Raw genomic sequence first — 26,103 nt, 5'->3', positions numbered from 1 at the left:
TCTTTATGTAGGAGTCTAAGCCTAAGAAGTGAAGCCTAGTGTCAAATCTAGGTTAGTAACAAAGGTAACTGAAAAGGAGGGACAGATGAGATAGGTAAGTGACAGAGCTCTGCTTTCATACTGAGATGTCAGTAATATAAGAATTCGTGGTTTTACCTTTGAAATTAAATTGTTGGTCACCTTCCTGCCCAGTTTTTTGCCAAGCTTTTACTGTCTTATTAATGCCTTAACTGCTTATCTAACCAATCTTTAAGCATGTTGATATTAGTTGTCTAAACATTTCAGAGAAAAATACGAATTTTTCATAAGTCACTAAGCAGTTCGAGTTGCTAAATTCTTACTAGAGAAAGTCATGTTTGACAGTATTAATTTTGTTTTTATTTTGTTTTCCAAGTAACCTTTATACATCTGTTTAGGTATTCATGTCTATGTGATTGTCTTAGCTGAGACTTTGGCAGACTTGATTCTACGTCCTCATTTGACAGAGGGGAAACCAGACAGGGGCTGAAGGAGATTGCACAGAGCTTCACAGTTACTTTATGGCAAAGCTGGAAGAAAGAAAATATAACACGAGTTTCCAGTTCTTTTGAGCCACTAGGCCATATGACTAATTTAAATGTTTAAGCCTGATTTTTAAAAATCTTGACAGCTTGATTACTTAAATGTATTCATTGCTCCTAAATTTATCAATTTTAGCGTATGAGTAATGTCTTTAAAAATTGAATACAGGCATACCTCATTGCAGTTAGCAGATACAGTGTTTTTTATAAATTGAAGGTTTGTGGCAACTCTGCATCGAGCAAGTTTATCCGCACAATTTTTCCACAGCCTGTGTTCACTTCATGTCTCTGTCACATTTTGGTAATTCTCACAATATTTCAAACTCTTTCATTATTATTATTTGTTATGGTGATCTGCGATCAGTGATCTTTGATGTTACTAGTGTAATTGTTTTGGAGCACCACAAAGCCAGCTCGTGTAAGACAGCAAACGTAATTGATAAATGTTTTGTATAGTCTGACTGCTCCACCTACCGGCTGTTCCCGTCTTCCTCGCCAAGGGCCTCCATATTCCCTGAGACATAAGAGTGTTGAAATTAGGGTGATTAACCCTACAATGGCCTTTAAGTGTTCAAGTGAAAGGAAGAGTCACACATCTCTTCCTTTAAATCCGAAGCTAGAAATGATAAAGCTTAGTCATTAAGTGTTGAAAGCTGAGGTAGGTCAAAAGCAAGGCCTCTTACACCAGTTAACTAAGTTGTGAATGCAGAGGAGAAGTTCTTGAAGGAAATTAAAAGTCCTATTCCAGGAAACGCAAATGTTAAGAAAGTTAAACAGCTTTATTGCTGATATTGAGAAAGGGTGAGTGGTCTAGATAGAAGATTAAACCACCCTTAACATTCCCTTAAGCCAAAGCCTAATCTGAAGCAAGATCCTTAGTCTCTTCAATTCTGTGAAGGCTGAAGGCTGAGAGAGAGGTGAGGAAGCTGCAGAAGAAAAGTTGGAAGCTAACAGGTCAGTTTATGAGGTTTAAGCAAAGAAGCTATCTCCATAACAAAAAAGTGCAAGGTGAAGCAGCAAGTGCTGATGTAGAAGCTTTAGCAAGTTATTCAGAAGAGCTAAGATCATTGATGAAGGTGGCTATGCTAAACAATAGATTTTCTTTTTTCTTTTTTTTATAGACAGAGTGTCACTCTCACCCAGGCTGGAGTGCAGTGGCGTGATCTCGGCTCAGTGTAACCTCCGCCTCCTGGGTTCAAGTGATTCTTCTGCCTCAGCCTCCCCAGTAGCTGAGATTACAGGCACGCACCACCACGCCCGGCTAATTTTATATTTTTAGTAGAGATGGGGTTTCACTATGTTGGCCAGGCTGGTCACATACTCCTGACCTCAGGCACCCATCTCGGCCTCCCAAAGTGCTGGGATTACAGGCATGAGCCACCATACCTGGCCAGATTTTCAATGCAGATGAAGATGCGTTCTAAGACTTTCCTAGCTAGGGAGGAGAAGTCAATGCCTGGCGCCAAAGGACAGGCTGACTGTCTTGTTAGGGCCTAATGCAGCAGGTGACTTTAAATTAAACCAGTACTCACTGACCACTATGAAAATATCAGGGCTTTTTAAAAGTATGCTAAATGTACTCTGCCTATACTCCATAAATTGAACCACAAAGCCTGGGCGACAGCACATCTGTTTACAGCATGGTTTACTGAGTATTTTAAGCCCATTGTTGAGACCTACTTCTCAGAAAAAAGATTCTTTTGAAAATGTTATTGCTTCTTGACAATGTGCCTGGTCACCCAAGAGCTCTGATGGCAGTGCATAAGAAGGTTAATGTTCTCATATCTGCTAAAACAACATCCATTCTGCAGTCCATGAATCAAGGAGTAATTTCTTCTTTCATCTCTTATTATTTGAGAAATTCATTCTAAGGCTATATCTAAGGCTGTAACGCCCATAGATACTGATTCTTTTGACGGAAATGGGCACAGTAAATTGAAAACTTTCTGGAAAAGAATCACCATTATAATTTTTATGTTATTTATTGTTGTTTTTGTTGTTGTTGTTATTATTTTGGAGAGATGAGGTCTCACTATGTTGCCCAGGCTGGTCTCAAACTCATGGGCTCAAGCAATCCTCCCACTTTGGCCTCCCAAAGTGCTGGGATTATTATAGGCGTGAGCCACCAGCCCCAGCCATTCACTAGATTCTCTAAAGAGTATCTAGAAACCTCCTTTTCAGATCCTTGACTCCAAGATTAAGAGCCTTTCTCACTCAGAGGTCTTCCTTGATTTGTCCCTTTTTCTTTCTAGGCTCAGAGAAAGAAGTCCCACCTCCTTTTCAAAGCTACTTTGTTTGTTTGTTTTGTTTTGTTTTGAGACAGTCTCGTTCTGTCTTTCTGTCTGCTCAGGCTGGAGTGCAGTGCGGCAGTCTCAGCTCACTGCAACCTCTGTCTCCTGGGTTCAAGCAATTCTCATGTCTCAGCCTGCTGGATAGCTGGGATTACAGGCATATGCCGCCACGCCTGGCTAATTTTTGTATTTTTAGTAAAGATGGGGTTTCGCCGTGTTGACCAGGCTGGTCTTGAACTCCTGGCCTCAAGTGATCCGCCTGCCTTGGCCTCCCAAAGTGCTGGGATTACAGGCATGCACCACCTCATCTGGCCCCCTTTTGCTCCTTTGCGTGTTAATCCCATTTCCTTAAAAACCTTATCAATCACTAGGTATGTATTTTGTCTCTTAAATTTTTTCTCCCTAGGGTCTCTTCCCCTTTCTCTGCTGAAACTAACTCACTTAACGATCACCATTTTTGAAAGCAGTGATTTATTTTTTAATCTTCATTCTCACCGCTATTCTACAGCATTAGACACTGGTAACTACTTCCTTCTTGAAATGTGGTCCTTCTTCAGTTATAACTCTCAGTTATAGGCACTCCCTTTGTTCTCTTTTTTTTTTTTTTTTTTTTTTTTGAGTAGTCCAGGCTGGAGTGCAGTGGCGCAATCTCGGCTCACTGCAAGCTCCGCCTCCTGGGTTCACGCCATTCTCCTGCCTCAGCCTCTCTGAGTAGCTGGGACTACAGGCACCCGCCACCATGCCCGGCTAATTTTTTTGTATTTTTTTTTAGTAGAAACGGGGTTTCACCGTGGTCTCGATCTCCTGACCTCGTGATCCGTCCGCCTCAGCCTCCCAAAGTGCTGGGACTACAAGTGTGAGCCACCGCGCCTGGCCTCCCTTGGTTCTCAATGACCATTTCCTACTCAGTTTTCACTGTAAGAATTCTCCAAGTTTGTCCTTAGTTGTTTTGTTACTGGATATATGCCCTTGGCCATTTCATCTACAACTAGAGCTTCTTTTTTTTTTTTTTGAAACGGAGTTTCACTCTTGTTGCCCAGGCTGGAGTGCAATGGCGCGATCTTGGCTCACTGCAACCTCCACCTCCCGAGTTCAAGTGATTCTTCTGCCTCAGCCTCCTGAGTAGCTGGGATTGCAGGCATGTGCCACCATGCCCAGCTAATTTTGTATTTTTAGTAGAGACGGGGTTTCTCCATGTTGGTCAGGCTGGTCTGGAACTCCCAACCTTAGGTTATCCACCTACCTTGGCCTCCCAAAGTGCTGGGATTACAGGCGTGAGCCACCGCGCCTAGCCAGAGCTTAACTTTTTAACCTTTATTTATTTATTTATTTGAGACGGAATCTCACTCTGTTGCCCAGGCTTAACCTTTATTTAAAAGAGCCTAGGCCAAGTGCTGTAGCTCACGCCTGTAACCCCAGCACTTTGGGAGGCCAAGGCAGGCAGATCATGAGGCCAGGAGTTCAAGACCAGCCTGGCCATCATGGTGAAACCCTGTCTCTACTGAAAATACAATAATTAGCCAGGTTTGGTAGTGCTTGCCTGTAGTCCCAGCTACATGGGAGGCTGAGGCAGGAGAATCACTTGAGCCTGGCAGGCGGAGGTTGCAGTGAGCTGAGATCATGCCATCACACTCCAGCCTGGACGACAAGAGCAAACTCCGTCTCAAAAAAATAAAATAAAAATAAAGTTGTCAGCTTAAAAAACCCTTAGAAGAGAGCTTTCTTATGCTCTAAAATGAGGACTTATTGTTTAATGGGTACAGAGTTTCTGTCTGGGATGATGGAAAAGTTCTGGAAATGGATAGTGGTAATGGTTGACAATATTGTGAATGTTGTTAATTATGCCGTGGAATTATACACTTAAAAATGGTTAAAATGATAGGATTTTATGTTATGTATATGTTACCACAATAACAATAAAACCTCTGACAACTTCATATAATATTCAAAATAAAATTAAACATTTTAAAGGCCCTTGACCAGGCACAGTGGCTCACGCCTGTAATCCCAGCACTTTGGGAGGCCGAGGTGGGTGGATCACCTGAGGTCAGGAGTTCGAGAGCAGCCTGGCCAACATGGTGAAACCCTGCCTCTACTAAAAATACAAAAAATTAGCCAGTCGTGGTGGTGGGCACCTGTAATCCCAGCTACTCAGGAGGCTGAGGCAGGAGAATTGCTTGAACACAGGAGGCGGAGGCTGCAGTGAGCCGAGATCGTGCCATTGCACTCAAGCCTGGGCAACAAGAGCGAAACTCCATCTCACAAAAATAAATAAATAAAAATAAAAATAAAGGCCCTGTATAATCTGCTTGCTTTTAAATCATATAGTTAACATTTAACCTGCATTCATTTCTCCAAACATCCCTGCATCTCTGCCTCAGAGCTTTTGCTCAAAATATATAGTGTGCCTCTATTTTCCTTTAAGATTCAGCTCCAGAGCTACTTCCATAAAACTTCTCAAGATATAGCCCATTAAAATTCATCTTTTTCTTCTCATCTCTATTAATAATTTGGACCTCACTTACAGCAATTAGCACATTTACCCTGTGCTATAGTTATTTGCCTGCATTTGTGTATTTTTGATTATAAGTTTCCATCATTTCATGTAGTTGACACTCAATAGATGTTGACTAAATTGAATCTAAACTCTCTCATTTTATAGATGGGGAAATTGGAATCCAGAGAGGACACACAGTGACAGAGCCAGGACTAGTTTCAGGGTCTTCTGTCTTTTGTTTCAACAAGTTTCCGTCTGCAGTAGCATGCTGACATGCATCCTATGGATGCTCAGTGTACTGATGTTGGGCAATTCAGTATTGTGGTGCAGAATAAACACCAGGTCCCATCTATGAGTCTTTTATCCATGTAAAAAAGTATATATGTTATTTGAAATCTTTGTACATATGAAGATTATAATGCATTTTTATTCTGTTTTCAGCTTCATGTTTCCTGTTGCAGGTGGGATAAGACCCCCTCAAGGTATGTGAGAGCTTAAGTTTTGAACTTTTATTTTTTACTCTTGTGTTTCTGAATCTGGGAATTAAATAAGTAAATAGAAAATAAGTTATGTTGCTGCTAAATAGAGTTAAAATTTTCTACACTCTTAAACCTATGTGACAGCTACTCTTAAAATTTCTCAAAAATTATATAATTTTGGGAGTAATAAGGATCACTCCTCGTTTCTCCCAAACTTATATAAACATTATGTTCATAGATTGTTTAACCTCAGAGGTGAAAGAGACTTTTAGGACAAGAATGGTAAAGAACAAGTGATAAAAATGAAACGAGCTGTAATTCACTTAATGATGTCTTTCTCCTTCTATCTAGTCTTCTGCTAGATTTTTAGTGCCACGTCTGTCTAATGCTCATCTAGCATTATCTGTAGCACCCAGCATGTTGATTTAGCATAATAGGTTATCTGTAGATGTTTGTTGAATGAATAAATGAACATCTTTAGTTGTTTCACACTGCTATTTTTTCTCTATATGATAGTATCTTATTATAATCATGTTTTATAAACATATAATTTTGAAATTAAAAGAGATCACATAGTCTGATTCAGCTTAAGTATTTAAGTCTCAGGATTTTGTTTGGTTTTTTATTTTTATTTTTATTTTTGAGATGAGGTCTCTTGCTCTGTCGCCCAGGCTGGAGTACAAGTGGCACAGTCATAGCTTACTGCAGCCTCAGCCTCCTAGGCTCAAGCATTCCTCCCATGTCAGCTTCCCAGGTAGCTGGGACCACAGGTGCATACCACCACGCCCGGCTAATTTTTAAATATTCTGTAGAGACAAGGTCTCCTTATGTTGCCCAGGCTGGTATCAAATTCCTCGGCTTAAGCGATTCTTCTGCCTTGGCCTCCCAAAGCACTGGGATTACAGGCATAAGCCACCACATCCGGCCAAGTCTCAGTTCTATTCCTAGAAATTTTTCTACAAAGTATACCTCTTCTCTCTTGGTCTCAGACTAGGATCCACCAATATCAATTCTAGCTTTATCTTCAAGGAAATAGTAGTGAAGGAATATAATTTTGACCCATGCTGCCATGCAGTTGGGACACAACAGTGAAGAAGGAATAGATCTGCCTTTCTCTGGCTTCTTTCCGCGCATTTCTCTCACTCTGATATCTTCTCTCTCCCCTCACACCAAGATGCTTCTGAAAACTGGCTCTTCTTAAAAAGCCAGCGTTGATTGTTTGTCATAGATTTGCTAGAGAAACAGAGACTTCTAGGTCAGCAGTAGAGATAAAAGATAAAGAGCAGCTCAGTAGCAGGTGGTCAGTGGCTCATCCTGACTTGGTCTTCATTTATAATCAGTGATGGCGGTTGAGTTTCAGGTAAGTTTTTCCAAGGGTCAGTTGTATTCTTTTCATCGTGTTCACGTTTATGCATTATTTAAGCTATCTGTAATTAGATGTGTCCCAGATTGAGATCAAATGGTTTGAGATCTTTTGTTCTTTAGGAAGGTATTACAGAATTATGTGTCCATTATCATGTTTGTTATTTTGCATTTCTATACACTTTCAAGTAAAAATATGCATATGGAGTGAAGGAACTGGACAAGAAGAGATCCCAAAGTGTTGCCTGATATTTTTTCTTAGGGAATTTAGAATTGGTTTGGAGATTTTTTTTTAACAGTTGTTAGAATGGACTTTTTGATCATTTGAAGGCTTTAAATTATGCATAGATCATTTCTGAAAACATATGTAAGAAACCGAGAGCAAGGATGGCCACAAGATCATGAGTACTTGAACAGGGGACAGAGGAGAGAAAGAGACCTATTTTTTACTGTGTACACTTTTGTGCCTTGAAATATTATGCCAGATATCTGAGTTACCCATTCAGAAATAAAATAAAATCAATTAAAATGAATAAAACTTTTAAGTCCAAAGAAATAAGACGGAAAACATCTTACTGTGGCTATTTTCAATCTGTGTATTCTAATTCTCCCTGACACCTCATGATCTTTGTACTTGGTGTTCTTTGGTCTGGAATATTCTTCCCAAATATCTGCATGGCTTGATTCTCTATTTCCTCGAGGTCCTTGCTGAAATACTACCCTGTTGGTAAAACTTTTTCTGATTGCCCTATGTAAAATAGCAACCACTCCATTCCCCCTTGCCCTGCTTTATTTTTTGCCCTAGCTCTTATCACCACCTGACATGTACTTATTTTTTTGTTATCTACCTCTCCTAATTACAGTGTAAGTTCCATGAGAGTGAAGACCTGGTTTTGTTCATGGCTATGTCCCTAGAACAGTGCCTAATATGGAGTAGGCTTCAAATACTTGAATAAGTGAATGGCCTACCTCCAATAACTGTTAGCCACAAATGTGGATGTCCATGCTTCTGAAATTAGGCTAGGTTATAAATAACCTGGGAGGTACACAAAAACCATAAGATAAACATGGTATAATTTCCTAGATATTTAATTTTTCAAATTGACAGTTTGATATAAAGTTCCTTATGATAGAACCAACATGGATGTAGTTTGAATGCAAAATTAGAATGAAATTTGTGCTCAGGCTATGTAGGGATTTTGTTTTATTCACTTCTGTGTACCAAGCACATAGAACTATGCCTAGCATGTGGTAGGCATTTAGTATTTATTAAAATCCCAAAGGGATGTATATTCATTCACCTCTGCTCTTGGAAAAGTTTGGGAGACAGTAGCCTAAATCATACTTTTGTGATAGTTTTCTGCCATTGCACGTGCTGCTGGCTATTTTGTGGTAAGTGTTATATTACCTATTCATGTAAGAAAAAGGAAGAAGAATAACATTTCTTTGAGCATAGTAAGTATTAAACAGTTTTACAAATGAGAAACCAAGGCATAGAAAGAAGCAGATTGCCCAAGGTTCCAAAGTAGTATGTGTCATTTCTAGTTGGCTCCCAGAGTTCATGCTCCTAACTGTTATTTTGTTAGTTATCTGCTGCTGTGTAGCAAATTATCCCGAACTTTAAAAGGTAAACATTTTATTATTTCATAGTGTGTCTGTGGGTCAGGAATCTAGGAGTAGCTCTGCTGGGTGGTTCAGGCTCAAGACCTCTTACGAGATTGCAGTGAAAATGTCAGCCAGGCATGCAGTCATCTGAAAGTTTCATGGAGATGCTGCCAAGGTGGCTGACTGAGATAGATGGCAAATTCATGCTGCCTTTTGGCAGAAGACCTCAGTACCTTACCACATGGATTCTCCATAGGTCTTATTGAGTATTTCATGACTTGGCAGTGGCTTGCTCCAGAGCAAGTGATCCAAAAGAACCAGGAGGAAACCACAGTGTCTTTTAAGAACTAGCCTTCAGGCCAGGCACAGTGGCTCACACCTGTAATCCCAGCACTTTGGGAGGCTGAGGCAGGTGTTGAGGTCAGGAGTTCAAGACCAGCCTGGCCAAGATGGCGAAACCCCATCTCTACTAAAAAATACAAAAATTAGCCAGGCGTGGTGGCAGGCACCTGTAGTCCCAGCTACTCGGGAGCCTTGAACCCAAGAGGTGGAAGTTGCAGTGAGCTGAGATCATGCCACTGCACTCCAGCTTGGGTGACAGAGTGAGACTCTGTCTCAAAAGAAAAAAAAAAAATAACTAGTCTTCAAAGTTACATGCTGTCATTTCCACAGTATCCTATTGGTTATACTGATCAGCCCTATTCAGTATGGAATGGAACAACACAAGGGTATGAATACCAGGAGACAGAGGTCATTGGAGGCCATCTTGAAGGCTGAGTACCCCAGTTAGGCCATACTGTTTTTTAATATGCATACAAATTCCATAGAAGAGATATTATCTTCATTTTACAGATGAAGTTTTGTAACTTGTTCAAGATCACACAGCTAAGTAAATGATGGAGTTGGAATTCATATTCACATCTATCTCACTCAGGACCCTGTGCTTTTTCATTACACTCTGCTTCCTGCCAAGTAACAAGTCCTTTAGGTACTTATGGTTTTAAGAAAATAAACTTTAAAACACATTGACTTTAATAATGTCTTTGTATTTTCAGCAGGCCTGATGCCGATGCAGCAACAAGGATTTCCTATGGTCTCTGTCATGCAGCCTAATATGCAAGGCATTATGGGAATGAATTACAGCTCTCAGATGTCCCAAGGACCTATTGCTATGCAGGTACTTGCTTCTTTAGTTGGTTTCTTACAAAGTTATTGTTTGTTGTTACGTTTATATATCAAGAGCTACAGGCTAAGAGCTTAATGTTACAATTAGAAATAAGCATAAATAAATGGCTTCCTTCAAACTAAAATGAAGATGTGTTCACCCTCCAAGAGTGAGGGAAAGGCTAGGCACAGTGGCTCATGCTTGTAATCCCAGCACTTTGGGAGGCCGAGGCAGGCAGATCACTTGAGGTCAGGAGCTTGAAACCAGCCTGGCCAACATGGCAAAACCCCATCTCTACTAAAACTACAAAAATTACCTGGGCGTGGTGGCATATGCCTGTAGTCCCAGCTACTCGGGATGCTGAGGCAAGACAATCCCTTAAACCCGAGAGGCGGAGGTTGCAGTGAGCCGAGATCATGCCACTGTACTCCAGCCTGGACAACAAAGTGAGACTCCCGTCTCAAAAAAAAAAAAAAGGCCAGAGGAAAAAAAGGTTTTTGCTTTTGTACTATTAACAGCTATCTTTAAGGCCATATACTGTATTTCTTTTTTACCTAATACTTTATTTATTTTTGCTTTTTTCAACTTATATTTTAGATTCAGGGGACACGTGTGTAGGTTTGTTAAACTAATATGTTGTGTGATGCTGAGGGTTGGGGTATGATGGAACCCATCACCCGGGTAGTGAGCATAGTACCAACAAGTGGTTTTTCAACCCTTCCGCCACTCTTTCTCCCCTCTTGTAGTCTCCAGTGTCTGTCGAGCCTGTCTTTATGTCCATGTGCACCCAGTGTTTAGCTCCCACTTGTAAGTGAGAACATGCAGTATTTGGTTTTTTGTTTCTGCGTTAGTTTCCTTATTCACCTAATACTTTAACATTTTCTATTTCTGTGTGTTTTGTTATACAGTATATACTTTTATACAGTAACACATGTATATAACTTATAAATAAGTAATATTAGGAGTTCACGACCAGAATTTTAAGTTGAAACCATTGTTGTTTTGAAGTCGATTATGCAAATAAAGCTTCTGTTTTGTGTTTAAAGGGTCAGGAAAACTTCCAGTGTCATTTTTTATCCGTCTCTAGAAAGAAGGGAATACATTGAGATTTTGTGGGTTTTTAATTCACGTTAAGCTAGCTTTCACTAGGCTGTGCTGCAGAAACAGTCCCCAGATCTCAGTGACAGAAAAGTTTATTCCTCACTCGTGATACATATCCTTATGGGTTAGTGCTGACTCTGCTCCATGTTTTCTTTATCCTAGTACCCTCAGCCAGGACATCTTAGGCTCTTGGCATAGGAAAAAGAGATGGCCAAACCCTGTGATGTCTTTTAAAGCTAACGCTTGGAGGTAGCATTTATTAGTCACTTCTGCTCACCAAAGTAATGTGGCCTTAACATCAATAGGGGAGGAATATACCAGGAGGAATGTAAACCACATAGGGACGTGTAGTTCTCTTAGAATACAGGCAGCAAATGTCTGGGAGCAGTGGCTCACACCTGTAGTTCCAGCACTTTGGGAGGCTGAGGCGGGCAGATCATGAGGTCAGGAGATCGAGACCAGCCTGACCAACATGTTGAAACCTCGTCTCTACTAAAAATGCAAAAATTAGCCAGGCGTGGTGGTGCATGCCTGTAATCCCAGCTACTCAGGAGGCTGAAGCAGGAGAATCGCTTGAACCTGGGAGACGGAGGTTGCGGTGAGCAGAGATCACAGCACTGCACTCCAGCCTGGGTGACAGAGTGAGACTCCATCTCAAAAAAAAAAGAATAAAGGCAGCAAATAACTAAAAACAATCTACCATAGAATACAATGTATTTTAAATTAAGACTTCCTAAGCTTAATACTGAATCTTAATAACAATTGATACAAATTTTAAATGATTAATTTTTACACTAAACATTATTTTATGACTTACACAATTATCTGAAAAATGTTTTTAGCGTTTGAAACAACCAAAAACAGTAAGAGTCTCTAATATGCAGAACAATAAGAAAAAAGTAAACTATGAGAGTTGTTAGTGCCTTAATAATGTCCCTGAATATCAGAAGCTTGAGTATTAGTGATTCTAAGACAAAGCAGCCAAAGTCTTTTTCTTTAACCTTTAATCTTGCTGAATCTTGCTGACAGGCATTATACTGTTTGGAAGCTGCTCGCCACTTTTTTTTTTTTGAGACGGAGTTTTGCTCTTGTTGCCCAGGCTGGAGTGCAATGGCATGATCTCTGCTCACTGCAACCTCCGCCTCCCAGGTTCAAGCGATTCTGCTGCCTCACCCTCCCAAGTAGCTGGGATTACAGGCGTGTGTCACCACGCCCGGCTAATTTTGTATTTTTAGTAGAGATGGGGTTTTGCCACGTTGACCAGGCTGGTTTCAAACCCCTGACCTCAGGTGATCTGCCCGCCTCTGCCTCCCAAAGTGCTGGGATTATAGGCAAGAGCCACCACACCCGGCCGCTGCTCACCATTTTTTAAGGAGAAAAAAATCCAGATTTTCTTTTCCTCCTCCGAAACTCAATAGCCCTAACCAACCAGGGACATATATGAAGCAAACCCATTGTTCCTTTAGTTATCTCTTAAGTCTTTGGAGAGAAAAGTGATGATTCAGATAAAAGTCAACATAAAAAAAAATTTAGTCTTTTTTTTGAGACAGAGTCTGGCTCTGTTGCCCAGGGTGGAGTGCAGTGGTACAGTCTCGGCTCACTGCAACTTTTGCCTCCTGGGTTCAAGTGATTCTCCTGCCTCAGCTTCCCAAGCAGCTGGGATTACAGGGGCATGCCACCACATCTGGCTAATTTTTGTATTTTTAGTAGAGACAGGATTTCATTGTGTTGGCCAGGCTGGTCTTGAACTCTTGACCTCAAGTGATCCACCTGCTTTGGCCTCCCAAAGTGCTGGGATTACAGGTGTGAGCCATTGCGCTGGCCAGAAATTTAGTCTTGATTATTATTATATTATTATTGATTATTATAATCTCTCCCTTCCCCAAAACACAAAAAGAAAACACTCCTCATGATGTACAATACATTTTAAAATTATTATTCTGAAGCATTTCAAACATCTAGGCAAGTGTAGAGCACATGATGGACATGTGTAAACCTGTTGCAAACTGTTGTGTTATTGTAAGAAATAATAGAAATCCTTTGCCCAGTTCCCCTATTGGTAAAACTTGTAGAACTCTAGTAACACAACCAGCATATGCACATTGGCACAGCTGAGATACAGAACATGTCCACCTCCCCAAGGATCTCCTCACCTTGCCCTTTTGTAGCTGTACTCACTTCCTTCCTGCCCCACCTTACCCCTTTTGCATTCACTAGTGTGTTCCCCATTTATGTAATTTTGTGTTTTCAAAAATGTTATATAAATTGAACCATTAACCTTTTGGGTTTGGCGTTTGTCGCTTAGAATAATCCCTTCCGATTCATCCAAATTGTTGCATGTATCAGTAGTTCATTTTTTTATAATTGATGAGTAATAGTCCATGGTGTGGATGTATGACAGTTTGTTTAACCTTTTGCTCACTGAAGGACATTAGAGTTGTTTACAATTTTTGGCTATCACAAATAAAGGTTTTTGCATGAACATAAGTCCTCATTTCTTGGGATAAATGCCCAAGAGTGCAATTACTGGGTTGCATGGTATTGCATTTTTAGTTTTTTAAGATGCTGCCAAACTTTTTTCCAGAGTAGCTGTACATTCCCACCGGCAGTGTATCAGAGGTTCAATTATACTGCATCCTTACCTGCATTTAGTGTCATTATTTTTTGTTTAGCCATTCTCACAGGTACGTTGTAATATCTCATGGTTTTAATTTGCATGGTTTTAATGTGCAGATGATGTTGAGCATCTTTTCATTTGTTTATTTACCATCATTACATTTTCTTCAGAGAAATGCCTTTTCATAACTTCTGACCATTTTCTAATTGCATTTTTTGGTATTTTACTATTGAATTTTGAGAGTTCTTTATATCTTGTAGGTACTACTCCTTTGTCAGATATGTGGTTTGCAAGTATTTTCGTCTTGTCTTAGCTTGTCTTTTCACCCTCTTAATGGGGTCTTTCACAGAGCAAAAGTTCAATTTTGATGAAATTTAATTTACCAACTTTTCCTGTTATGGATCATGCATTGGTGTAACTCTAAGAGTTCATTGCCTTGCCCTAGATTCTGAAGATTTTCTCCTATGTTTTTTTCTAAAAGTTTTATAGTTTTAATTTAAGTCCGTGATCCATTTTGAGTTAATTTTTGTGTAAGATCTAAGACTTAGATTGAGGTTGTTTTTTATCTCTCTCTTTTTATCTATGCAAGTGCGATTGCCCCAGCAACATTTGTGGAAAAAGCTGTTCTGCTTCCATTGAAATGCTTTCACGTTTTTGTCAGAAATCAGTTGAGCATGCTTGTATGGATCTTTCTCTAGGTTCTCTGTTCTGTTCTGTTGTTTTACGTATATGCCTGTTCCTTCACCAATAACAGTCTTCATGACGGTAGCTATATGATAAGGTTGATTCCTCCCACATTCTTCTTCTTTTCAAAATTTAACTATTCTGGTTCCTCTGTCTTTCCATATTAATTTTGGGGTAGTCTTGTCTATCTTTGGAAAAACTCTTGCTGGAGTTTTGATAGGCATTGTGTTAAACCTCTGTATGAATTTAGGGAGAATTGATGTCTTCCAACATATCAATATGGGATGTCTTTTCATTTGTTTAGATCTTTGGTTTCTTCTATCAGAAGACTATGTAAACTATCATTTACATAGTTTTCAGCATAAAAGTCACATTCATGTTTGGTTAGATTTACATCTAAATATTTTGATTTTTTGAGTAATTATAATGGCGTTTTTTAATATCAGTGTTCACGTATTCATTGCTAGTATATAGAAATATAATTGATTGTATATGTTTGTTTTATATCCTTCAACCTTACTGAACTCATTTTATTAGCTCTGGGAATTTTTTTGTGGATTCCATGGGATTTTTTATATAGGTAGTTATGTCCTACCTTTATCAAATTTTAACATGCCGCATTTGCTTTACATTTTTTTAAAGAATTGAAAAATACTTTCCTTCCTCTCCTTCCTCAGAGGTTGTTATCACTATCATGAATTCAGTGTTTATAGTTCTCGTATATATTTTTATACTACTCTGTCACCCAGGCTTGGAGTGCAGTGGCGTGATCTCGACTCACTGCAAACTCCACCTCCTGGGTTTAAGCAATTCTTCTGCCTCAGCATCTGTAGTACCGGGGATTACAGGTGCCCGCCACCTCGCCCAGCTAATTTTTGTATTTTAGTAGAGATGGGGTTTCACCATGTTGGCCAGGCTGGTCTCGAACTCCTGACCTCAAGCAATCCACCCACCTCCGCCTCCCAAAGTGCTGGGATTACAGGCATGAGCCACTGCGCCTGGCCATATTTTTATACTTTTATTATTTTATATATTTGTATACTCATGAGCAATATATCATATTTTCTAGGTTTTAAATTTTACGTGTGTACCCTTCAAATTCTTGACTTTTTAATTTAACATTGTTTTCCCCCAAGATTTATCCCTGTTGTAAAACTATGCCAAGTTCATTCATAGTAGCTGCTGTGTGGTATTTCATAGAGTGAATATATGTTGTTCTATTGACAGACATTTAAATTGCTTCTAATGTTTTGCTGTTTTGATCTAATTGATTTCTGAGTGTTCATTATATATTCTAGATTCTAATCCTTTGTAGTTACATGTGTTGCCAGTATCTTCTCCTAGTCGTTGGCATCTCTTTTAATTTTGTTTATAGTGTCATGTGTCGAAATTAAGACAGATGGATAAATCATTTCTTTTTTTTTTTTCTGACTTATCTAAGACATTCTTCCCTACCTGTATCTTCTTATTTAAAAAAAGTTAAGTTTCTTTTCTTTTCTTTTCTTTTTCTTTTTTTTTTTTTTTGAGACAGAGTCTTGCCCTGTCGTCCAGGCTGGAGTGTGGCGCAATCTCAGCTCACTGCAACTGCCGCCTCCCGGGCTCAAGCAGTTCACCTGCCTTAGCCTCCAGAGTAGTTGGGACTACAGGCATGCATCATCATGCCTGGCTAGTTTTTATATTTTTAGTAGAGATGGGATTTTACCATGTTGTCCAGGCTGATCTGGAACTCCTGGCCTCAAGTGATCTGCCTGCCCCAGCCTCCCAAAGTGCTGGGATTACATGTGTGAGCCAATGCGCCTGGCCTGTCTTTTCAAATTAAGTCTCTAACCTACCTAGAATTGTTCTTTAGAATCAGTGTGAGGTAGAAGGATATAATTTTATTATGTTCCATTGTAGTCAGTTATTTCCAAATCATTTATAAATAGCCTTTTTTTTCCTTTTTGAGTCAGAGTGGCACTCTGTCGCCCAGGCTGGAGTGCAGTGACGTGATCTTGGCTCACTGCACGCTCCGCGTCCTGGGTTCACGCCATTCTCCTGCCTCAGCCTCCTGAATAGCTAGGACTACAGGCACCTGCCACCACGCCCGGCTAATTTTTTGTATTTTTAGTAGAGATGGGATTTCATCGTGTTAGCCAGGATGGTCTCGATCTCCTGACCTCGTGATCCGCCCACCTCGGCCTCCCAAAGAGCTGGAATTACAGGCGTGAGCCACCTCACCCGGCCCTAAATAGCCCATTTTTAATTTATTGATTTCTATGATTATTCCTGTAATATCACATTTCTTTATATGCTTTGGATTAATTTCTGGGCTCATGTATTTGTCCCATTGCTGTATCTGTCTTTCCTTCCATCAGTAAATATCTTATGCCTTAATTATCTAGCCTGAAATAAGCATTGATATCTGGTAGTATGGATCAACCTTCTTTTACAGAATTATAGCTGATTCGTGGTCCTTTGCCCTTCAGTATAATTTTAAGATCAGCTTGTCAAAACAAAACTGTTGGGGCTCTGACTGAAATGGACACTTTTATTCTTTTAGTCTTAACTGTCATACTATACTTCTCAACTTATTGAAATCTTAAGTGCCATCAGTAGTTTATCAAATGTATCTCAGATTTCTGAGTTCTTTCTATTGTTATGTCATCCATTCAGTATACAATTAAAGACTAGTATCTCTTAACCTTTTAGTTTATTTAGATTTCAAAAGTCTATTAAAAGTTAGATAGTCCCTCCTTTCCAGGTGTAGGGGAAACACAAAATGCCGTTTAGTAAATTTGAATTTTCCTCAAGAAAGGAGTCTGTATGTAAGAAGGCAATATGCATAACACCTTTCTTTCTTTCATTCTTTATTATTTTTGTAGAATACTTTGCCTTATTTTTAATCTCTATGATTTGGGTAGTTTCTTTTGTATTTTATATACTTTGGGTGAAATGAGTAAAAAAAAATAAAAAGAAAAATTTAATTCTAGGACTGTGATACTAATTTTTAGCAGCAAGAGATCAATACTGTGATTTAAAATAAGCATACACAGCTGTCTCCACCCAAGATTTAGAATAGAGAATGTTAGCAATAAGCCAATATTGTGTGTAACTCCAGTTGTAGAGTGCTAGAAACCCTCCAAAGGCATTCCAAGCTGGCTAGGCTTGGTGGCTCACGCCTGTAATCCCAGCACTTTGGGAGGCCAAGGTGGGTGGATCACTTGAGGTCAGGAATTCGAGACTAGCCTAGCCAACCTGGTGAAACCCCATCTCTACTGAAAATACAAAAATTAGTTGGGCATGGTGGCACATGCCTGTAGTCTCAGCTACTTGGGAGGCTGAGGTGGGAGAATCACTTTAGCCTGGGAGGTGGAGGTTGCAATGAGCTGAGATCGCACTACTGCATCCCAACTTTGGTGACAGAGTGAGACCCTGTCTCAAAAAAAAAAAAAAAAAAAGAATTTAAAGTGAATCCTCAATGTTTTTCTCTCCAGCATGGTTCAGTGGTTTTTGTATAAGCATGGAGAAATCTATTAGTTGATTCTAATCGGGGTGAAGTTTCCCAGGAGACCATGTTAAGGAATTGACAATTAGGGGAATTAAGGATATTTACAAGGGCATTTAATATGGAACCCTAGAATCTAAGTTGAGCAAGAAGGGAAGTGAGGATATAATGAAGATGATTAATCATGAGAAAAGCGGCAAAATTAACAGGTGGAACCTACAAAATAAGCTCAGGGAAAAAAAATAAATTATTAGGTGGGAGATATTAATGAGATAGGAAAATTACTGGTCTAGATGAGCTAGAAGGATAGGAGGTGGTAGTCAAGTGTCAGGATGCCTAACATCCAGATTTTGGACATGACACAGTCTTTGGTGCAGATAGATCATAGGTATTACCATGGAATGGGAAGCTGGAATTGTATGTTGGGCATGATTGTGATGAGGAGGCTAAAGACCTGGAAGACCACAGTGTTGGGTGAGTTACCCATGTGGGTGATTGTTGACGGTACCAAGAGCAGTTTGGGGGTAGAATGGAAGACAGCAAAGTCTGAAGTGTTCAACTGAAGAGTGAGGAAGTTGAGGGTCAGTAGATGACATGAACAAGATCAGATAGTAAATGGTGAAGTCTGTTAGTGAGAAATTAAAATGTATTCAGGTTTTTGAAGGTAGAGAGAGGAGAAAAGGTTTAGAAGAAGCAAGGAGGAATATTCCCCACTTACAGGAAATATAGAAGAGAAGTAGCAGTCTCCAAATGAGAGTGTTTCACGGACAGACTTTAGTTAGGGACAGAAGGGGAACTTTTCAGGGAGAAGGTTGAGTAGTAGAAGAGTTTTCACTCATTAAAAATTAGCCATTTAATTATTATCATTGTCGTCATTCTTAATATTAGATTTTGAGCCAGCTGCGATGGCACACGCCTATAGCCCTAGCTACTCTGGGGCTGAGGCGGGAGGATCTCTTGAGCCCAAGAGTTGGAGGCTGCAGTGAGTTGTGATTGCGCCTTTGCACTCCAGCCTGGGTGACACAATGAGACCCTGTCTCTAAAAACATAATATTATTAAATTTTGTGATTAGCTATTGGGTTATTCTTATTTCTGGACACTTTAACAAACTTTATTGTATTATGTCATTTTTTATTGAATATGTGTCATTTTCTATAAAAGTTTGGCTGTTAGGCCTTTGATAACATCAAAATATTCATTATCCTGTCATATATATTGGAAAATCAGATTTAATTTCATTTGTGGTATGTTTACCATATGCCAGGCTCTTACCTATTATTGCAAATTGAAAATATGTAAGATATAATACCTCTTCTCAAAGATGATTAGTGAGCTCACAAGAATATAACTTGTGGGCATATAGTTCCATAACACACCAATCAGACTGTTAGCAGTAGTCACCTCTGGGACAGTGAAGGGAATGGAGGGGTTAGATATTAAGAGGAGGCCTTCCATTTTTAGCATCTTTTAATATAATATATTTCTTTGTATATTTGCATCTTTTATTTATTTGCATCTTTGCATCTTTTAATACAAGATATTTCTATTTTTTACAAATAAAAGTATTAAGATAGAATTTATGGAAGTCACATTTTTTGTGTGTGATAATTAAAGTGATAAATTGTGTTTTTTAAGCCTTTGTCTATTTCTTCTAGGCAGGAATACCAATGGGACCAATGCCAGCAGCGGGAATGCCTTATCTAGGACAAGCACCCTTCCTGGGCATGCGTCCTCCAGGCCCACAGTACACTCCAGACATGCAGAAGCAGTTTGCCGAAGAGCAGCAGTAAGAAATCACCAGAATTAAAGGATAACAAAGATAGATTATAGCATCTATCTTAAGAATTGTCTAATGATCTCTAGTGCAGATTTGAAACTAAAACAGTCAAAAGTTGTCTTTAAAACTCTTAAGGCCTGGCCCAGTGGTTCATGCCTATAATCCCAGCACTTTGGAAGGCTGAGGCGGGCAGATTGCTTGAGCCCAGGAGTTCGAGACCAGCCTGAGCAACATGGTGAAACCCTGTCTCTACAAAAAATACAAAATATTAGCCAGGCTTGATGGCTCATGCCTGTAGTCCCAGCTGCTCAGGAGGCTGAGGTGGGAGGATCACCTGGGCCCCGAGGTCGAGGCTGCAGTCAGCCGTGATCATGCCACGGTACTCCAGCTTGGGTGACAGAGTGAGACCCTGTTTAAAAACAAAAACAAAAACAAAAAAGCCTCTTTAAAATACCATTATGATAAGTTTAGAGTCAAAAAGGACCTTAGAGATCCTCTAATTCAACCCTCTTGTTTTATATCTAGTGAAAGTGAAGTCCAGGAAAATGAAACAACTTGTCAGTCCAGGTTACACAGTTACCAGCAAAGCCTGGACCTAAAGGCAGGCCTCCTGATTCCCAAATCATTACTCTTTCTGCTGTATGACACTGACTTCCCAAGCGGGTTCTTTTTTAATATGCAGAGCAAAGTGTGTTCTTATGTTTGTCTGCCTGTTTTTTGAGAATACTTTTTTGTATGCAAAAGCTTGTTTCCTCCTCTTGGAAATTAGATGAGAAATAAATTCATATACATAATTTAGGTAAATCATTCTTTAGACTCATGTCAGATATTTTGGAATTAATATAGTGAGGAAACAGGATTGTCGTAAGAAAACTAGATATTTAGCAATGAAATTTACACTTCTGGAAGTGCAACATGATATTGCTGAAACTGTTAGAAATCTGAATATAAAACACAGTGTATAATTCCGGGAGCTGGTTCTTTATTAGATCATTTTTCCTTCAGGAAACGATTTGAACAGCAGCAAAAACTCTTAGAAGAAGAAAGAAAAAGACGCCAGTTTGAAGAGCAGAAGCAAAAGCTCAGACTTTTGAGCAGTGTGAAACCCAAGGTAGTATTTCAATACTTCTCTTCACCCAGAACATACGCACCCTGAATGTGCCTCTTCCCACTCATTGAGTGGATTTTGTCTTTGGGGCACCAGCCCAAGCTGAGGCTGTGATTGATTCTTCTCATTTCGGTTTATCTAATTCCTAATGTGAAGGATTTTTCATTTTCTGCAAAGATACACTGCTGTCAATGAGAGTAGGGTATCAGCCATTATCTTCTCAACTCTTTTTTAGTATCATGGCAATGTCTGTAATCTTTTTCTTGGGAAGCAGTAATCCTGAATTCAGTGATATTTCATGTTTCTCTTAGAGCCTTCACAGGACACTTAATATCAAACAGGTCTATCCTAAAGTATTTATACATTGGCCTTGTAATGTTTTTATTTTCTGTGGAGTGTCATTGTTTAATCATTTACCAATGTCTTTCTGACTTGGAGAATTCATTATCGGAAGTATGTGGTAAAAATATTGGAAATAGATGAATATCTGTGCTTTTCTTAATTTGGGAGGGTTTAGGATACAGTGAAGGATAAGTAAAGAAATATACAATATTTGTTGTCTCTTAGACTGGAGAGAAGAGTAGAGATGATGCTTTGGAAGCCATAAAAGGAAATTTAGATGGGTTTTCCAGAGATGCAAAAATGCACCCTACTCCAGCATCGCACCCCAAGAAACCAGGTAGTTTTAAGAGGCATTACGTTTTTCTTTTCTGGGAAGGTGATTTATGTAGTCCCTGTTTCTTTACCTCGCCATTATATGTGTGTGTGAAAAGTCAATGTAGAACTCTTCCTTCAAGCTAAGTACAGATTTGGATGTTCTCAAATATACAGTGGCTTAAGCGCTCTGGTCTGGATAACAACTGTCTTGGGAGGAAAAAACCTCTTTGTCTTCTAATTAAATGTCAGTATGACAATTTCACCTGTAAGTTTTCTGTATATAAATACGTTAACATTAGTAAAATCTGTTCACTCAGAGCAAATGCCTCATTTTTAAAAAATCATGGGTGTAATTATGCTCTTCTTGAAATTTTACTTTCCCTAATGCATTTCTTTGTAATTTTTATCATCATTTATTGTCAGGTAAGCAAAAAGAAATGTGCCTGTTTTAGAGCAGGGTAAAGGGATTGGGGGGTGGGGTTTGGTTGTTCTTTTGAACATTTAGCAGTTGAAATGAGTCTTGTATTTGCATAATTGTTACCACATTATTTTTTAAAAATTCAACATTTCAAGCCAGGCGCCGTGGCTCATGCCTGTAATCCCAGCACTTTGGGAGGCCGAGGCGGGTGGGATCACTTGAGGTCAGGAGTTCGAGACCAGCCTGGCCAACATGGTGAAACCCTGTCTCTACTAAAAATACAAAAATTAGCTGGGCGTGGTGGTGCGTGCCTGTATTCCCAGCTACTCGGGAAGCTGAGGCAGGAGAATCACTTGAACCCGGGAGGTGGAGGTTACAGTGAGCCGAGATCATGCCACTGCCCGCTCCAGCTTAGGCATCAGAGCAAGACTCCATCTCAAAAAAAACCAAAAAAACAAAAAAACCAAATTCAACATTTTGACATTTTATCAGCTGATTCCAAGAAAACATACCTAATAGGTGAACAGTTTTCATAAATCATTTAGCCAGCCAAGAAGGTACTATCTTCTGCTGGAAAATGTTGCATTGATAAATTTTATCTTGAACCCTTGTATTATAGTACCTTTCATGGGTGATATCAAGAGGGAATAATCACTGGCATAGTAACCAGTTCTTGATTTTTCCGGGACAACTTTGACTCTGTTCTGTTAATTTCACTTAAGATTCCCATTCCAAGAGTATGCCCCAAAATAAAATATACAAGATTGAAAAGAAAACAGATATTAGCAATCAGGCTGAGATTAGAAAGGAAAAACATATCTAAAAATGAAAATTATAAGCCGAATAAGCTAATCAAGAAGTAATTTAGGAATATATATTAGAAGTTAATACTAGAACTAGACCTAGGCTGGAGGTTAGGAAAAGTAGAGAAATTCAGTCAGGAGTTCAAGACAAGCCTGGCCAACATGGTGAAACCCCATCTCTACTAAAAATACAAAAAATTAGCCAGGCGTGGTGGCGCGTCCCTATAATCCCAGTCACTTGGTAGGCTGAGGCAAGAGAATAGCTTGAACCTGGGAGATAGAGGCTGCAGTGAGTCGAGACTGCACCACTGCACTCCAGCCTGGACGACAGAGTGAGACTCCATCTCAAAAAAAAAAAAAAACCAAAAACCTAGTCCTAAAGTATTTATAAAAAGAGTTTCCAGCCATTCTACCACCAAAGGCACCTTTTAAATTTCTCTTTATAGATTGTTTATCTTAAAATACTGAATACTGAATATACAAACTATATTGATCACGTAACTTTTTTTTTGAGACAGGGTCTCATTCTATTGCCCTAGTGCGGTGACATGATCACAGTTCACTGCAGCCATGACCTCCCAGGCTCAGATGATCCTGCCACTTCAACCTCATGAGTAATCGGGACTACAGATGCACACCACCACGCCCAGCTAATTTTTGTGTTTTTTGTAGAGACGGGATTTCGCCATGTTGCCCAGGCTGGTCTCAAACTCCTGGACTCAAGCAGTCCACCTGCTTTAGTCTTCCAAAGTGCTAGGATTACAGGTGTGAGCAACTGTGCCTGGCCCATCATATAACTTTTATACTTCTTTTTAATCATATACATCGCTGCTAGAGTTGGTATGGGCCAAAATATATTCCACGTAGAATTCACACGTTCCAGCCAAATGCAAAGAAACATTGGTTTGGTCTTTACAGTATATCCCAAGGAAATAGGGTCCATTTAAAAAATATTTTAAGTAGCTGGGAACCCAAATTGAGAACCTAAATCCAGTCTTGGTAATTGTTGGGAGGCTTGGAATACAATGTGGGAGGGCTTTTTCTTTTTTAAACAAACTTAATTAAGGCAATAATTTTGCATCTTTCTTAGAACTTTCAGTGCATCCAGGTTTTATTGCATTGATCCTAAAGAGAGGAAAGAAGTATGCAGGGTCTCCATTTTTCAGATAAGAGCCATTTCTTAAAAAAAGACTACTCCTGAACTTCAAGTCAGTGACAAAAAAAAAAGACTGCTTATTGTGACAATAGACTTTAGTCATATTAAAGCAATTCAAAGTAATTTAAAATGTGGGGAAGCCGGGTGCGGTGGCTCACGCCTGTAATCCCAGCACTTTGGGAGGCCGAGGTGGGCGGATCACCTGAGGTTGGGAGTTCAAGACCAGCCTGACCAACATGGCAAAACCCTGTCTCTACTAAAAATACAAAATTAGCCAGGTGTGGTGGTGCATGCCTGTAATCCCAGCCATTCAGGAGGCTGAGGCAGGAGAATCTCTTGAACCCAGAAGGCAGAGGTTGCTGTGAGCAGAGATCACGCCATTGCACTCCAGCCTGGGCAACAGAGCCAGACTCTGTCTCAAAAAAAAAAAAAAAAAAAAAAATTCAAAAAAAAAAAAAAAAAAAAAAAAATGTGAGGCCAGGCGTGGTGGTGCACACCTGTAATCCCAGCTACTTGGGAGGCTGAGGCAGAAGAATTGCTTGAAGCTGGGAGGCAGAGGTTGCAGTGAGCTGAGATTGCGCCACTGCACTCCAGCCTGGGCGACAGAGCTAGACTCCATCTCAAAAAACAAAAACAAAAACAAAGAAGGTGAGGCATGGTGGCTCATGCCTATAATCCCAACACTTTGGGAGACCAAGGCAGGCAGATCACCTGAAGTCAGGAGTTTGAGACCAGCCTGGCCAACATGGTGAAACCCTATCTCTACTAAAAATACAAAAATTAGCCGGGCATGATGGTGGGCACCTGTAGTCCCAGCTACTTGCGAGGCTGAGGCACGAGAATCGCTTGAACCTGGGAGGCAGAGGTTGCAGTGAGCTGAGATCGTGCCACTGTACTCTAGCCTGGATGACAGAGGGAGACCCAGTATCATAATAATAATAATAATAGTAATAATAATAATAAATGTGAAGAAGCAGCAATAAAATAGTATTGTTAATGAGCTTCATGTTAAATGTAGCCCCAGTAGAGCAGGTTTATTACATAAGTGAATTTTACATTTAACAATAAAAAGCCACAGTGACATTTATATCCTTTAGTGCCAAAGGTCTTTTAGAGGTAGTCATAGTCTTCAGGCAGGGTTTACTTTCTTAAATTGACTATAGTTGTTTGATTCAGCTCTTTATGATATCCTAATGTTGATGCTTTTCACAAGAAAATATCACCTTAATAATGTGTTTAATGTTCTTGTCTTGGCCAAGCATGGTGGCTCATGCCTGTAATCCCAGCGCTTTGGGAGGCCAAGGTGGGTGGATCACCTGAGGTCAGGAGTTCAAGACCAGCCTGGCCAATATGGTGAAACCCCCATCTCTACTAAAAATACAAAAATTTAGCTGGGCATGGGGACTCACACCTGTAATCCCAGCACTTTGGGAGGCCAAGGCAGGTAGGTCATGAAGTCAGGAGTTCGAGACCAGCCTGGCCAATATGGTGAAACCCCATCTCTACTAAAAACACAAAAGTTAGCTGGGTGTGGTGGCACGCACCTGTAGCCCCAGCTACTTGGGAGGTTGAGGCAGAAGAATCGCTTGAAACCAGGAGGCGGAGGTTGCAGTGAGCCGCGATCGTGCCACTGCACTCAAGTCTGGGCGACAGAGCAAGACTCCGTCTCTCTCACACACACACACACACACACACAAATACAAAGATTAACTGGGCATGGCGGTGCGTACCTGTAGTCCCAGCTACTTGAGAGGCTGAGGCAGAAAAATCTCTTGAACCCGGGGAACAAAGCAGAGGTTGCAGTGAGCTGAGCTCATGCCATCGCACTCTAGCCTGGGCATCGCAGCAAGATTCCATCTCAAAAAAAAAAAAAAAGTTCTTTTGTAATTTTTATTTCTCATATGGTAACTTTACTGAAATATGATCTATGCAAGTGTATGGATCAGGCATGATATTTCAAAAAGTACAAGTTTGTATTGTGCATTATTTCTTACTGAATTTCTTAATAAATAATGAAATTTAGTCATCATGATATATATCTGTCCAAAATGTTTTCAGCACTATATAGGTAGGTTTTCTTATATCTGATGTATATTGGTTTGAGATAATATTATCTAGATAAACAGATCATTTTTGACTTCAAAAATAATTATCACTTTGATGTAAATCATAATGGTATCAGGGGAAAAATTATTAATCTAATAAAAGAAAGACAGTCAAGGCCGGGAGCTCGAGACCAGCTTGGGCAACATAATGAGACACCATCTCTATGAAAAAAAAAAAAAAGAAAGGAAGAATTAGCTGGGTATGCTGGCATGTGCCTATATTCCCAGCTATT

The 26,103-nt window shown here is 39.8% G+C and overlaps 1 protein-coding gene across 14 annotated transcripts in view; it reads left to right on the top strand.

Annotated features, from left to right (window-relative positions):
- The window catches only part of SYNRG (synergin gamma), a 91,686-nt gene that overhangs the window by 3,551 nt on the left and 62,032 nt on the right, over positions 1 to 26,103 (top strand). For 13 of the 14 annotated variants that reach the window (XR_009215195.1, XR_009215194.1, XM_058445246.1 and 10 more), the window contains exons 2-6: positions 5,790 to 5,830; positions 9,850 to 9,971; positions 19,502 to 19,632; positions 20,629 to 20,734; positions 21,299 to 21,410. Coding sequence is in view for 12 of the 14 variants with exons in the window: in XM_032163095.2 (XP_032018986.1) it covers positions 5,790 to 5,830; positions 9,850 to 9,971; positions 19,502 to 19,632; positions 20,629 to 20,734; positions 21,299 to 21,410 (512 nt within the window). In the remaining 2 variants the exon portion in view is untranslated. The remainder of the gene's footprint in view (positions 1 to 5,789; positions 5,831 to 9,849; positions 9,972 to 19,501; positions 19,633 to 20,628; positions 20,735 to 21,298; positions 21,411 to 26,103) is intronic. The other variant, XM_032163093.2, reaches the window with a different exon arrangement.

This window comes from Hylobates moloch, unplaced genomic scaffold (genome assembly GCF_009828535.3).
Source record: "Hylobates moloch isolate HMO894 unplaced genomic scaffold, HMol_V3 SCAFFOLD_10, whole genome shotgun sequence".
In the NCBI taxonomy this organism is placed as follows: Eukaryota; Metazoa; Chordata; class Mammalia; order Primates; family Hylobatidae; genus Hylobates; species Hylobates moloch.
The sequence above is the reverse complement of the archived record's forward strand: the minus strand, read 5'-3'. Positions and strand labels throughout refer to the sequence as shown.